Source organism: Pleurodeles waltl, chromosome 1_1, assembly GCF_031143425.1.
Source record: "Pleurodeles waltl isolate 20211129_DDA chromosome 1_1, aPleWal1.hap1.20221129, whole genome shotgun sequence".
Taxonomy (NCBI): Eukaryota; Metazoa; Chordata; class Amphibia; order Caudata; family Salamandridae; genus Pleurodeles; species Pleurodeles waltl.
In genome coordinates, this window is record NC_090436.1 from 436011546 (window position 1) to 436027576 (window position 16031).

The following is a 16031-nucleotide window of genomic DNA, read 5'->3' on the forward strand; positions in this document are numbered from 1 at the left end:
CCTGATGTTCCATGTCACGAATTTAAGTTCTAGTGAGATGTCATGGTCCCTGTGTGTCTGCATGTAAAGAAGCAATATGGATGTGAACCATGCACAACTGTTGTGTTACAATATTTGTGTATGTTAGAAATCCAAATACGTGATGATCGTACAAAAATATCATCACATTAACTGACAGTGCCCCTCCCTCCACCCACACCGGACCCAACAGTGCACAGCAAATCCATAGAAGACTTGAAAACAACATCCACTTAAACAGAGATGTAACAACACAATAAAAAAATTATTGTAAGGGCGATGCACGCCTGGGGGGAGGGCAACGCTGCGCCAAACCAAGCCCGGTGATCGTAATAGGCAAAAGTATTTTTGATGTTGCAGAAGGAAAGCACAATGACAAGGAGGCCAGTGTCCAGTGATGTGGGCAGATTAGCAACGCCGGGGGTGAATTGGCATATAGGTGTCAAAACAGCATCAGTGTGAGCAGGCAGATGTAGCCAGTTCAGACTCCTGAGTCATCTGATGTGATGTGTTGGGTGACGCTAGGGCCTTATCATGACTTGGGGAATTACCTTTCCTGTATAGTTTACAGAAGGCCAACACATCCTTCAGATTATTGAAAAATTGAGCCTTGCTGTCTACCTGCACCCTCATCCTGACTGGATACAATGTTGCAAATGTAAGTTCCAGGTTGCGTAGTGCAGTTTTTGTGTTGTTGTGGCAGGTCCCTTGCAAAGAATAGTAAAATTGGGGTAGAATGAGAGTTGCATACCCTGAAAGGTAACAGAGCCCACCTCGCGCACCAATCTCCAGGCCGATCGCGGTCTTGATAAATAAGTAATGTAGCGATGAAGGACTGTGGCTGGGTGCCGGGGGTGGTCTAGGGCTCAGGGGCCTGTGTGCCCGCTCCACTGTGAAGGTAGAAGAACATTTTTCGGGCCCAACAAGATCGAGGAGGCGGTGTTTGATGAGGAGATCCATATGACCAGTGTCCATATGTTTCGTGAGGCCAACAATGCGTAGATTATTCCGTTGAGATCGTGCCTCTAAATCTTTGTTCTTTATTGCCACTATTCTTAGGATCTTTCCACTTTTTCCAGCCATTTCTGGATGCCGCCGGCGTCATCCTCAAGGGTCGAAATGCGGTCTTCAGCACCATCAAGTCGCAGTTTTTGACGGTCGTTCACCCATGCGGTCAAGGTGGTTTGTTAGGTTGCTAGTTGTCGAAATGGGCATTGATGGCCATGAAACCTGCATGTAGCTTGGATATAATGGTGGCCCCCTTTGGGGAGGGGGGTCCAGCTGCACTATCTTCTGCGCTCTCAAGGCTTCTACGTTCAGATTCTTCAGCATGCTCAAACTGCCACTTGCAATGTGGGTCGCCCCGACCCATAGTTAAGTAGTGGGCTTAGGTATATGAGGTATGCAGGGAGGAACAACTCGCCTCCCAGTGGGCTAGCAATCAGGCAATGTACACAGTGGTACAAGGATCGGTCCTGTTAAGCTGCCCACAACAGTGTGAACAAGATGCTCAGGCATGTTGTGGGCTACTTCGGCAATCAATGTTAATAACGCGTAGCCTTGAGGGGAGCAGCTTGGGGAGCTCATGCCCAGCCAGCCCCGAAGATACAAGAGGTTGTTGGTGGAGGAGAGTGCAGAGCAACGGTCGAGGTTGGTGTTAAGGGCAGATTATGGCAGGTGAATTTGTTCAGGTAGTTTGACCCAGTCCTCCCAGGTGCAGCAGGGAGGAGGGGGTGACACGGGGCACCCCTGCATCGTCTCATCAGCCATAAAAACATATTGTGGAGTTTGGCCGCTGGTCACTTCTCTGTTGCAGGTGGCTCAGCGGCATCCAAGGGACCAGTGACACATTTCTCCACTGGTCCATGAAGTGATGCCAAGATACAATTTACTTTGCAGCAGCAATTGAGGGCATACGGTGGCAGAGCTTCACTGCTGTGCAGCCATCTTGGTCCCCAGCATGGCCACGCCCTCAAGGAGGTGTCCTTAATGCTACATAACAATTCGGGGCCAGCACCAGTGACACTTCCTCTTTGTTCCAACCTCGTGCCTGTTTCAACACTGCTATACAAAATCCCCAAAACCTTTGTGCTGCGGGTCTGCTTCATTCTGGGCCCACTAGTCAGGCCGTTTTCCAATAAATGACTTCTTATGAGGGGCCCTTTGTTGTGGGGCCTGACCTGCTCTAACTCCTGGTATCTCTGGAGGGCAGGGGGATTTCTCCCTTTAGAAACTCCAGCCTACCTTTGGGAGACACAAATGCAGTACAGCGCTGGAACCCCCTTCACTGCAGCCATCCAAGGCTTACATCTGGTTCCTGTTGCTTCAGGCTCCCTTCTAGACTCTGCGGCAACTTCCTCGTCATTCTGCCCACTAGGGAAGCCCTCGATGTCCCTGGAGACAAAGTTACAATCAAGGCTGCCTGCTGTCTTCCTTGCACAAGAACTCCAATGAATATCTTATGCATATGGCCTAGCGGTGATGTGGTAGATCTGATGCCATTGCATCTTCTCACTGTCACCGCAAAGTACCCAAGTGGAGAGAGTGAGTCTTTCCACTCTGCACAGATTCATGCAGATTTGGTAACACAAAACAGGGACCCAGAGTGCTCAAACCATTTAATTCAACACATCACCTGGCACTACCCAGAAGCCTGGAAAACAGCCTGTTAATAAATGTACAGGGATACCTATGATTGCAACATAACGCTGCCTGTACAGAAATAGCAGTAATATAAGTCTTTACTTTTTAAAGTTGTTAAATCCCACAAAGAGAAGCAATTTAAATTGGAGAAAAGCATCTCTTTCGCTGATGAATGGAGACCTTTCTTTTTACTATGAAGATATGGATTGACTACAGCTTCTCTGGACTGATTTATTGCGAACAGTAACCAAGGTAGGGATAAGGATTTGGTTTCTATAGTGCCAAGGTTCACATTTGACGTATTCTGTGTTTCGTGAGCTAATGCGTCCACATAGATCAGGCAAGATGGGTCTCTATCCGCTATCAAAGTCGGTTTAGCCAGAATCTTGTTCAGTTAGCCATCTTCTACAACGTCTATGATCCTTTCATGAACATATAGGTGCAACCCCATATTCCACTCACTTTGTGTTGTGCCTCTCTTTCAGCCCCACGAATTAATCTATTTCTAGGCTTCGCTTTGCTTCACTGAGCAAAATGCAGACTCAGTCACCATAATTGCAGTTACACGTTGACATCTGGCTCCAGGTCCTGGCTGAAAGCGTCCATCTTTAGCCATGTTGCTCTCCTTTTCCCGTCGGATATAAGCATATGGCCTCTTCATCTGGACTTAATGCTGACGTTGTGAGTGAGAATGAGTGACTGCATTTCATGAGCACCTCTACAAACGAAATTATTTCTTAGAGCTAGCCCCATAGATTGAAAATTGAGCAGGACAGGGGGTGCGCCTAGAGGCAAAGTGTTGCCATCTGTAATAATGAAATATTGATTGAGGCCTTTCCTGAAGAGAGTGTGGAAGAGTATCGCTTTCGTAAGGAGGAGAGTTTGTTCTATATTTTCTCTCCCAAGACAGAAAGTCTACTCTTCCCCCATTTGCCTTATTTAGACTCGGAGATTTTTCTTTCCCTGAGCAGAAAACTTGGTTTGGAATATATCACTTAAAAGTCTCCAACATATATCAGGGGTCATTTCCCTTACAAAATCAAAACTAGCGGTTGCTAATCTAACAGCAGAAGTTTGTACTTATTTCAAATCCATAATGAGGTGAGTACAAACACCCTAAATATAATACAATGCAGTAATCGTCAGGGCAGTTGACAATACAGATCCTGTAAATGTCCTAGATTAATTGGAAGTACGAATATTGCATCTCGCTTTGCGTATATCAGTTTCTCCCTACCACCCGCGGACTGGGAGCGAATAGAAGCAGGGACGTTTTACGGCGTGGGCAAAGTGTGCTCTGGCGCAAGACCAAAGCCTTTCGAGGGGGCGCCTTAGAGCCAGCGCTGTTCTACAGAGCCTTGCCCTGATGGCCTTAAATAATTCTTAAACAGATGGTTTTAAATACCTTTTCTGTTTAATTTATTTTTAATGTGGGTGATGTATGAGAGTCTATAACAGACATTTGGCAGAGCAATGTTCTGTTTATGTTTCGAGCAACATCCATAAAAAAGTTTCTTTTAGATCAAAACAGGATCTCACATATGAGCGATAGTAGGGTCTGACAGAGATTATTTGCAGTAATGCCAGTGAGGTACTGCTGTGTTACATTATCCAAACACATACCACTGACCCTGAATAATAGATGTAAACATACTTAGAATCTGGACGTGTGTGCCTGTGCACTGTCAGTGACGTGGTCAAAAAGGGAATGAAAAAGCTGGAATTCGGATCATAAATTCTAAAGTTCTTTTCTGCACAGAGACCCCCAAGATATGTTTGGCCCAAGGCCCCCAAAATCCTTAAGATGTCCCTGTATAGACGCCCTAGGAAATGTGTGCATTCCAGCCCCAATGGACCTTGTGAGTCTGATAGTCTCCAGGAGGATTTGGGGGTACAAATTATACACATCTACTAGGAAAATGTGTATTTTCCCATAGCTGTTAGCCAGGCTGACTAGCTGAAGATCCCTCTGCCCATCAACCCCTGGAAGCAGCCTGCTGGTCCTTAGCCTACTGAGGGGTTTTTCTGTGGCTAGTTAAGCCATGCTAGATATTAATTTATTTTAGGGCCCATTGATAAGGCTTTTAACCTCAATGAATCCTAGATTCTTGCAGCGATTATCCTTTCATTGAGGTTTTCCATTATGTGTTACTGGTCTTCCTAATGTTTTATCATTTTATTTTTTTAAATAAGGAAGTTTATTGGGTCCTTCTGCTGGAGGGCCTGTTTTTTTATTTGCCTATACCAATCCATCGCCTTCCTATTTGTCACCCCGTTGTGTGGGCTCTTTGTTCTAATTTAGAAAGTAATAAGAGAAATGTGTGGTTCTGGTAGCATTAACTCTGGTTAGAATCTTGTAAGGCACCGATTCTGGACAAGCAATTATTCTCTGAAACAGAGGTGACAATAAGAATTCCAGATTGTATGTAAACCACCCTGCATCTGCTCCAAGTTCAGGTCATTCAACAGCTGTGATTCCTACTAAGGAAGCACCGTCTAAATGATTTTTTCCTCTCAACTCCCAGCATATGGGGGCCATTTTTATTTTTTCCTGTTGCGGACCGCAAGGAGTGTCCTGGCAAGCCCAAACACGAAAGAAAGTCAGAATTTCTGTCCTGAATAGGGAGGATGGTCTGAAGTACTTAGACCAACAGCCTGATGTTCTTGGGGCGGACTCGCAGCCAGCAGAAACAAGACAGTGCCCAACTCTAAATAGATGGTGTAGACCAAGAGTTTGGAGGGCAGGGTACTCCAACATTGAATACACAAAATGCTTTTGAGTTAAATAGTTTTATTAAGTAGTACATAGTTTCCAACCGATTGGAAAGGGAAAAAAAAAATGGCTTTGAGTAAGCAAAATCTCTTCAAAGTACATTGCATTTTCATTTTCTGTTTATTTTAATACTGCTCTCAGATAGGATAGAAGTTTTATATGCAGATCACCAGGTGGTTCAATTTCATCCTTACAATGTGGGATTGCTTCAAAGGAATCAAATGGGCACATCCACTGATGCACGTTTGGAAATTATTTATGCTCTGTAAAGATACTTATGTACATTTACATATGAAAAAATGCTTTTGCCTGGGCGAAACGTAAATTCATAAATGAATTCCAAAACTACTCCTGTGAAACCATGTCTTCCTCTCTCTACTTTACAATATAGAAGAAATGTGCACTAAATGCGGGTGCAAACCAACAGAGGTAATGTTTTTTTGTGAATCTGGACCATGTTTTTCTCATGACAGAATGTGGCCTGGTCTTTTTATTTGCAGTCCGTGTAATGTAATAATGTAATGGCCATTACTTACCACTCTTTTTAATGTGATTTCTGGATGTTACATTTTTTTCTAGCTGCAGCACTGCCTCGCTTTGCATCACTTAAGGTTCTGGATCTCGGTGGCGTGCATGTTATGATCGAAGATATATCACAAGATTTCGGTATGTTTTACATTTTATTTGATAGGTCAAAATTTCATCAGTTAAAAACCACTTAAGTTTCTTCATTAGATTGCATTATTACAGCGGTTCCTAGTTGGAAAGTCCCGAAACACCACGGCCTGTACTCTGCTACACCTAGGTTGAATGAGCCTGATCCCCCCTGCACTTAGCTCCACGTGCAGCCATAGAATTCTTTGTAAGACGTTGTGTATTGTCCGCGTGGCAAGGCAGAGTAAAGCCAAAGAGTTCATACAAACAAGGCTACATTCAACAAGATCCCAGCACACAACAAGCTATAATTAAGGAGATCACTCCACCTGCAGCTCAGGAGTTGGTCAAAAGTTCCTGAAACTGTGAGTGAGAAGAGTGCAGAGTTATCTCCCTCAAGACTACAAAGGTAAGGAACTCCCCCCCACTAGCACAAGAGTAACTCAAGTTCACTTAAAACGCAGCTCAGACATTTACGGTTTATAACTCTCCTACTTATTCAAAGGCTTGTCTTTTTTTTTAAAGTGCACGATTATTTTTCCTTGAGTGGAAAGTATGAAGACAAAACAGTAAATTACTGAAATAGTTTACAACATACAGCAGCAGGGAGCACCGTGTCTTTGTACATCAACTAGTCAGACAGGTTGTGTAGTTGGGAACACATTGGCTCTTTTGCAGCCAGGGGGTCAAAACAAAGGTTTTGAATCGCTCTTGTGCCACGCAAGAGGACACGAGGGCGACGCAAAACCTAAATGAGACGTACCAAGCCATGCAAGGACACCTTGCGTGGCCTTGAGTGGCTTGTTAAATCTGGAGTAACGCAAGGCAGAGCAAATCACTGCCTTGCATTACTCTGCGGCAGGGAGGCATGCAGTGGTTGGAGCGAGGGTGTTCCCACGCATCCACCCATGCATTCTGACACATTCACAGATTTACCAACACTGGTAGACCCGGGAATGCGTCAGAATTGTACACCTCCCCACCAGAGGCACAACGAGGAGAAATATTTTTATTTCTATTTTATATCTGTTATCTTTATAGCTGTGTTGTGTAAAATATTGATAAATATGGGCAGCAATACCTAATTTGAGCTGGCGGTTGCCGGTGGTGGCCACTTGCACTCATTTTTGGGTACCAACGCTTATTTGTCTTCACTGGACATTTCCAGAGAACAAGAGAGTGAAAAACACACATACGGGGGAAAATGGAAGAAGAAAAAGACAAAAAAAAATTACAAAGGTAGAAAGAAGGAAGCTGCAAGATTGAGATAAAGGAGCAGAGAGTGTCTGGTGGTGGATTGAAGAGGCTGGGTTGGACTCAGCACTAGCAGCCTTGGTATTCGGTGTGCTGATATTTTATAGTGCCGGCTGGGCTTCTGAGATTCACTTTTGGGCACCAGCACTTATTATCTGCCAACTTAAGCACTGTACATACCTTTACCTTCCCTTCCCAGAGGCGATGCCCTAATCTTGGAAATTTCTCCCTTTTGCATCTGCAATCCAAAATGTTCTCTTCAGAGTTTCCAAAATTTATGGAGTTTTCAATGACAATGCAGTCCATCCAGTCTTTTCAGCCAGTGCTATAACTCTCAACCATTCCCTCCACCAGAGATGCCCTAATCGTTGTTCTCACGCCCTTAGGCATCATCCAGTTCAAACTGTTCTCTCCGGGTTCTCCATAGTTTATGGAGTTGCATAAACAATTCACTTATTTTTCAGCCAATGGGATAAATCTCTACCATTCCCTCCACCTGAGATTACCTAATCTTGGGTTACTTTCCCACTCAAATTGTCTGGTTTAAAATGTTCTTTCCAGGGTCTCCAAATTATATGGGATTTGCTTTGACAATCTCTCCTTTCACAGCCACTTTCCAGCCTCCATGCATTGCCCCATGGCTGCATGCGATCTTTCTCTGGTTGGACACTGTGGGTCTGATTCACAAAGGTAAGATACACTTTTGATTACGTTTACACTCTGTAGTAAGTTTACTACTTTTAGTATTTACAAACTCCAACGGTAACTTACTACAAAAGTGTAATTTATATGTCCCTACTCCCAGAGTAATACAATTTGCCTACTTTTGTGTGGGTGGGTGATGTCCCTCCATAAACCCTTCCGTAACTCGCTCTAAACACCTCTTACTGTTCCCTAACCACATCTCCTTTAGTAGCAAGTCTGCCCCTTTTGCCACCCACTGTCCTGTGTCCCTCTCACATTTGCTGCTGAAAGCTGGAGTTACATCTACGAAGACACACGCAGTCGGGACGGAGAAATCTGCACATATAAGGGTAGACAAAGCTTACATTTTGTAATACGTTTTGTAGTATTAAAAAATGCACTGCAAGTGCAGATTGAGAATCAAGCTCTGCATTTCTCCAATCCCTTGCAATGTCCCTTTCAATGTCCCTTTTTGTGAAGGGAGCTGAGCCTTAGCTTTCTCCATGTCATATGTACATCATTGGAGATGTCAAGAATCATGTATTGCATCTTCACAGGCATCCCTGCTCTCAGCCCTTCGGCATGTTTGCCTGCACATTTACTCCGTATGTTTAGATAGTACTCGATTCCCACACCATATGCATAAGTTTGCCTTCTCTTACACCTCATTTCAAGAATTTACTATCAGACACAAACCCCATTTTGTGCAACATATTTTTGATATATTATACTCTATGGAGAATCATCAATTAAATGAGATTCAGGCCTACTCAGATAGTGACGTCTCTGGGGTGCATTATCGCCAATCCATTAGGGTTCCTTAATTCCTTACCCACCCACTCCTAAGGTAAAGTAAGGAATCAAATGTGTTATCAACAAGGGTACCATATACAGATGACAGGGCACCTTTATTTAACTTTTTTTGTCCAAAGCCTGTTCTCCAGAGGGCTATCTTCAGACAGCTCTGTCCATTCAAGGAATGTGGTTTGCCAAGGTATGGAAAAGGCATGTGGACTAGAATTCCTGTGTTGGAGATATCTGGAGTTTGCAACTGAGCCAATGTTATGATTCCTCCTATCCCATCTAGGGCTCCCAACTTAGAGATGCCTATCACCTCAGGGCTAGATGAACAAACAGACTGGTCACAAAAAGTGGTTGCAAATTGTGCAACCACGTTTTAAGACCAGTCTTTTATTTTGCTATTGCGGCCTGTGTACTAATATCTCATGTGGCAAAATCTCCAGTCGTAGAAGGTGCAGAATGGCCTACTTAATGATTATTAATTAGGCAAGTGGCTATTTGTGATCTGGCTACTAACATAGATGGTGGCCAGCAGACCACCATTCCTATGTTTGCATTCCCAAATGGGAAACTGTTTCTTTTTTTTCTAAAAGCACCCTGTATTTCTTAGAGAAACTGGTGCTGCTTCTAAGGACCACTTCCTCCCACCCTACAATGCCACCCAATGCAATTCCCAAAGTTGAAGCAATCCAAATGGGACAGATTCCCCTTTGCAAATCTATTGCCAAGCCCACTCATACTTGTCATTCAGACTGAGTCGCTAAACCCATTTTGCAATTCTGAAAGGCTTTACCAAATCACTAAGTAAGTTCAGAACATGGCAAAGCACTATACTGTGTTCACAAACCCTATGATTTTGCGACTCATAAGTTTTGCAACCACAAAATGGTTTCATACAGCTGACTTTAAATCGCTTCATACTTGCCAACTCCTTCCATAAAAGCGATGGCCATATAGGGGATTCTTCTGTTACTATCCCCTTTGAATTAGTCAACACACATTCATCTTCCATACATTGATCATTGACTGTCTGACGTGTGGACTCTCCCCTTTATCAATAAATATCATGGAGGTAAACTTTCTTCCCATAGTAATGTACCTAGTCGAATTGATGGGTCCTCAGTCATGAAATAAATGCAGTAATTCAGCAGCTCCAATGGTATTGTCTAATGTCTGGAAGCATTATACTGGCATTACAGACTGCCCTATACAGGGAAGGTGTGCTGCAGAGTCTTTCTTTTCCTTGTGGTTCGTAAGTACGGTCACTGAGATATCCTGGAACAGCAATATTTTGTCACCTTTGAAAGTGAGCGCTTAATGCCTGGGGCAAATCTCATGATTTTTCCTTCACTTTGAAAAAATGCACTCTTGACAGAACATCTTTATTTTGGAATGCTGAGTAGATCCAGGGAATGTGAGCCAAAATCGTTTTTGTGATCCTTCAGAACGTGAAAGCTGTGGCTGAATAATTGCTGTACATAGTTTTCGAAATCCACATAAGAGTACTCACTACTTACTCCCCCAATGCATATATTATCCCTATCATTAGTGATGGCTAAGATAATTTATATCTAAGGGCCTGATTTAGATGCTGGCGGTCGCACCGCCAAGCTGCATCAACAGCAGACCTAAAGAGACTGTCAAGTCAACTGTGTTCTGCCCGCCGTATTTAGATGTTTCAGTTCTGCGAGCATAGTAAATGACGACGGATTTCTGATGGAGCGAGACGGCAGCAGAACCCAATGGACTTCGTACAATGCAGGGGCTATGAAAGAGAGGTAAGTGAATCACACACACTGTCCCTTAGCCATATGGGTGCCCCTGCACTGCACACTATAGAACACACCACATACACAATAACCCATTGCCATTCCAGCACAACTCGTACATGCCGAAAACACATATTGATATACGTCCATGACACAACATACACACATCATTGGCACTGCGCCCACACACGACACAGCCATGACAACAAACACAACTACACACTCATCTACACAAACACACTCACACATGCACAACTACACAACAACTTCAACACAACAACCACACTCACCTGAATGTGCCACACGGCAACACAACGTACACATCAGCCTCACTTGCAAGTGACACACATACAGACACGACCACTTTACCTACTCCAGCTCCCCCATCTCAAGCAGCCAATCGCATTGCACACACACATACATGTAGTGACATACACACACAGCTTGCAGCACAACATGACAGGTACAGGTCCCCTGGCAATGTGCACTCACGGAGATAGTTGACAGGTGTGAATATACTGTCATTGTAGTGCCAGTATTCATTTGCCAATGAATACTGGCAGCATAATGACAGTTCTGTATGTGTGTGATATGTGTTGTGTACCAGTGTGTCCCCATCCATGTCTGACTCACGTATGTCCCCGGCATATGCATGTCACAGTGATTAAAAAAAATGCTGTGACATGTATATACCTTCTGTGGCCCGACCTCCAATGCAGTGCCCACCCAACATATCCTGGCAATGCCGTGTCCCTACCTTCGAGTCAGGTTCAGCTGGGGATGGGGGAGGGCACAGACGTGTTTTCTCTGTCAGTCAGTGGCGGCAGTGGTGGCAGGTGTTGTCCAGTCAAAGACTGAAAAAAAGGTGAGTTTTCACCCCTATCCCTCCCCAATCTGCTAATTCAAACATGGAGGTTGTACCGCCACTTTTTGCTTGACGGTAAAGCACATTTAGATGTGCACGGAGGGAAGGAAGTCTGGGGTTCCTACATCAGTCACTTTTCCCTATTGCGCCGTGAACATGGCTGTGTTTCTTGGGGGAGACGATGGTTTGAATGTGGGCTTTCATCTATGGGGCCACCAACACGGGCGGATGGGTTTTCAGTCGAAGAGTCAGCAGCGGGACCTTTATTGCCAAGATCTATATCAGGCCCATATATATTAAACAATGTGGGGCTAAGAGATGAACCCTGCGGAACACCACGCTTAGCTGTATGAGGATAGGACCTGAAAGAAGCCAGTTGAACTGACTGGGATCTGTTGCTCAGAAAGGATACAAACTGGTCGTGAGTTCATTGCAGTGTCCTCTCAGTGAATTGATCTCAAGCATTTCAAGGAAGTTTTATGAGTCAGAAGAGATGTTTATGGCTAGTGAGCTAGCCACAACTTCTCCATACCCTAAAGAGACCACTTCTGAGGCACCAAGCTCAGTTTCTAATAAAGCCAAGCTCCAAGTGAGCGTCACCGTTAAAATGCAGATGCATCCATAGACTACTGAGATTTTATTGTTAGCCCTTGTCCCTCTCTTATTTCTAAATCCAAACATGGACATTCCTAATATGAACTATGCAGTTGACAAGATATGTAAACATGTCTCAGTTGGAACAATAGAGCACTCACAAGCAGGGAACGCGTAGCTCTAAAAAAAAAAGCCAGTTAACAGTGGGAACCTGTTAAGGACCCAACCTAATAATGCTCCATTATTAACCACCCGAAAATAGCATGCCCCCCATCTCCAATACTCAGATCCTCCTAGACTTTGCGTGGGGCAGCCATACCCTTTTGAAAGTCACGAGAAGAGGCTGAGGGGTACCCATGCCATGAGTTATGGCCAACACCTATAAGTGTATAAAGTGAAATGGGGGAGCCTTGGCTATGGTGTCGAAATGACATAGGATCTGCTACTTCTTGAAACAATGGAAAGCATGTATAGTAGGCCCCTGAAGGAAAGTACCATCTTCCTTTGGCATGTTAACCCCATTTTTCACATGTAGGTCAGTATGTTTTTGCCTGTCTCACTGGGATCCTGCTGGTCAGGACCCCAGTGCTCATAGTTTGTGGCCTAATGTATATGCCTGTGTAGTGCCTAACTGTGTCACTGAGGCTCTGCTAACCATAATCTCAGTGCTTATGCTCTCTCTCTGCTTTTAAATTTGTCACTGTAGGCCAGTGACTTCATTTACCAATTTCATTTGGCATACTGGACCCCTCTTATAAGTCTCTAGTATATGGTACCTAGGTACCCAGGGCATTGGGGTTCCAGGAGATCCCTATGGGCTGCAGCATTTCTTTTGCCACCCATAGGGAGCTCAGAGAAACCCTTACACAGGACTGCCACTGCATCCTGCGTGAAATAGTGCACACACTATTTCACAGCCATTTTCACTGCACATAAGTAACTTATAAGTCACCTATATGTCTAACCTTCACTTGCTGAAGGTTAGGTGCAAAGTTACTAATTGTTACTAAGTGTGAGGGCACCCTTGCACTAGCAAAGGTGCCCCCACATAGTTCAGGGCCATTTCCCCAGACTTTGTGAGTGCGGGGACGCCATTATATGCGTGCACTACATATAGGTCAATACATATATGTAGCTTCACAATGGTAACTCCAAATATGGCCATGTAACATGTTTAAGATCATGCAATTGTCCCCCCATTCAAAATCTGATACTGGGGAGCCAATTCCATGCAGCCTGGGGGCTCCACCATGGACCCCCAGTACTGCCAAACCAGCTTTGTGAGGCTTACACTGCAGCTATAGCTGCTGCTACCTCACAGACATGGTGCTGCCCTCCTGGGGTCCGGGCAGCCCAGTCCCAGGAAGGCAGAACAAAGCATTTGCTCTGAGAGCAGAGTGTTACACCCTCTCCCTTTGGAAATAGGTGTTATAGGCTGGGGAGGGTTAGCCTTCCCCAGCCTCTGGAAATGCTTTGAAGGGCACAGATGGTGCCCTCCTTTCATAAACCAGTCTACACTGGTTCAGGGACCGTTTCTCCCCTCCTCTGGCAGGAAACTGGACAAAGGAAAGGGGAGTGGCCACTCCCCTGTCCATCACCCCCCCAGGGGTGGTGCCCAGAGCTCCTTCAGTGTGTCCCAGACTTCAGCCACCTTGCTTTGCAAGGTGTGGGGGCACTCTGGAGGGCTCTGAGTGGCCAGTGCCAGCAGGTGATGTCAGGGACCCCTCCTGATAGGTCCATCCCTGATAAGGTAGCCAGTCCCCCTCTCAGGGCTATTTAGGGTCTCTCCTGTGGGATCTCTTCAGATTCTGCTTGCGAGTTTCCTTCAGGAATCCTCTGCAACAACTTCAGACTCTTCTGACCTCTGATCAACCGCAGCCTGCTCCAAGAAACGCTGTAACTGCAACAGCAACCTCAGCTCCAAGTCAGCAACTGCAACAGTTTCCACGGTGTGCATGCTCTGGGGACTCCCTATCTTCATCCTGCACCAGAAGGTCCGAAGAAATCTCCCGTGGGTTTATAGCTCCAGGGTGGGTTAAATATCATGTCAATATATGAGAACAATGTTCTCTTATTTTTGAGAAACGTTACAAATAGTTTGCCTGCAGTGTTGCAGGTTCTGATGGAGTTTGTGCAAGTCTCTGGCTTGAAATTGTTTTTTTCATACCCAACTTTATTAAGTTTGAAATACACCATGGCATCATATGTTTACAAGGACCCACACCCATTGTTTCCCTCACTCTCCCCAGCTGTGCCACTGCCCCACGTGGCCAGCCCACCCTCCCCTGCCTCTCTTCAATGCTCATTTGCTATACCTGAATAAATCCACCATTACCCCCATATCTTATCATGTTTCTTCTGAGACCTTTGGGCTCTATATATGGGTTCTTCAATCTTAGCTCTTAGCACACCAGTCCATGGCAGAGGTCATTCTGCTAGACTAGAGTCTGTGGCAGTGCTCCAGTAACGTGCTATATCCCGTTTGCCCAGGAGTGTGGTGATACCTACTAGGGATTGTTCGTGTCCGGGGAGACCCGACTCCTCCAGTATACCCAACACTGCCACCCTCAGGGTGAATTCCACTGCCTGCCCCAGAACCTTTGTCATTATCGCTGCTATGTTTTCCCAGTATGTATCTATCACGGGACATACAAGCATCCCTCCAGTTAGCCTCTTCAATGGTGCCAACCCCAGATTAATATTTACTTTATTTTGGCCATTTAATCCATAAAAGTACAGTGCATCATCACAAACAAACAACATTACATGTTACAAACAAAAAAGCAATAAAATATCACAAGGTAAAACACCTAAAATAAAGAATACATAAAATGCATATAAATATACTAGGTAAAAGTTACAATTAAAGGACAAAGAGCTAAAGCATACCCAGATGGACTAAAGTGAATGATGCAATAAATTAATGGTAGTTCTTGTGCCATTGAACAAAGAATACCTTGGCTATAGACCAAAAAAATGTCTGCTAGTCAGGGGCAACCAATAACAGGGGAGTTTTAACATTTAACAAGCCCACCTCATGACCCAGCCATCAGCGCAACTAAGCGGAGAGACCAGGCCCACTTGAGATATCTTGACATGGCAAATATAATAACTTCAACTGTATCAGTTTTCAGTATGTATAGAACTATTGCACACTGTTTAACACCCAACTTGCGGCAGAATGCGAGAATCCATCTAGCTCTTGGGACTTTGCACTTTTGACAGAGCAGTACAAAATGTAATACATTTTCAGTAGTGTTAGGGCAGAATGGACAAACTTTAGACCCTGAGCCACCAGGTTCCCACTTAGCAGTGAAAGATCTTAACGGTAGTGTGCGGATGCGAAAATGAATATACAGGGACTTGACCTCTGCTGGGACCGCCCTGTCAAAGTAAGCTTCAAATTGTGGTAAGGGTTTATGGCTCAGAAATTTGTCCACAAGCCCTTCAGACCTTGATTCGCGCCACGTTCTTTGTAGGACATGCTCCCAGTAAAGACCTTTTATTCATTTGGTTATGCTCCTGTCCATTGTGGACACTTAATACACTTAAATCGCTGAATAAAGACCTCACAGTGCTCAGCCCTGTGGTAATACAATTCTTATCAAGATAAATTAGCTCCTGCAGGGCTACTTTGTAGGGAGTCAACTCTTTAGTTGTCCAAATCCTGACCCAATAGGTCAACACTTTAAGGCGGGTGACATGGTCGATTCTCTTCAATTTTAAGTCCCACCTTAGATGTCTTAGAGGAGTACTGGATGGAACATTCACTAAAGACCTAATGAAACTATTTTCTGTAATGGTGAGCCTTGATGAGTCGACCATACCCCATATTCCCCCCCATAAAGTGCTCCACCCATAGCCACCGCATGGTAAACCTCAAACACTGGGGAAACAGCTCTATTGAGGGATAATCTGTTTACTGGCAATCACCGCTGACCTATGGGACAAAAGGGAATTGCTTTTTTGGAACTGG

General features: G+C 44.6%; 1 protein-coding gene across 1 annotated transcript in view; it reads left to right on the top strand.

The window, feature by feature from the left end:
* The window catches only part of LOC138284946 (baculoviral IAP repeat-containing protein 1-like), a 579119-nt gene that overhangs the window by 399306 nt on the left and 163782 nt on the right, over positions 1–16031 (top strand). The window contains exon 14 of the mRNA XM_069224297.1: positions 6014–6100. Coding sequence (XP_069080398.1) covers positions 6014–6100 — 87 coding nt within the window. The remainder of the gene's footprint in view (positions 1–6013; positions 6101–16031) is intronic.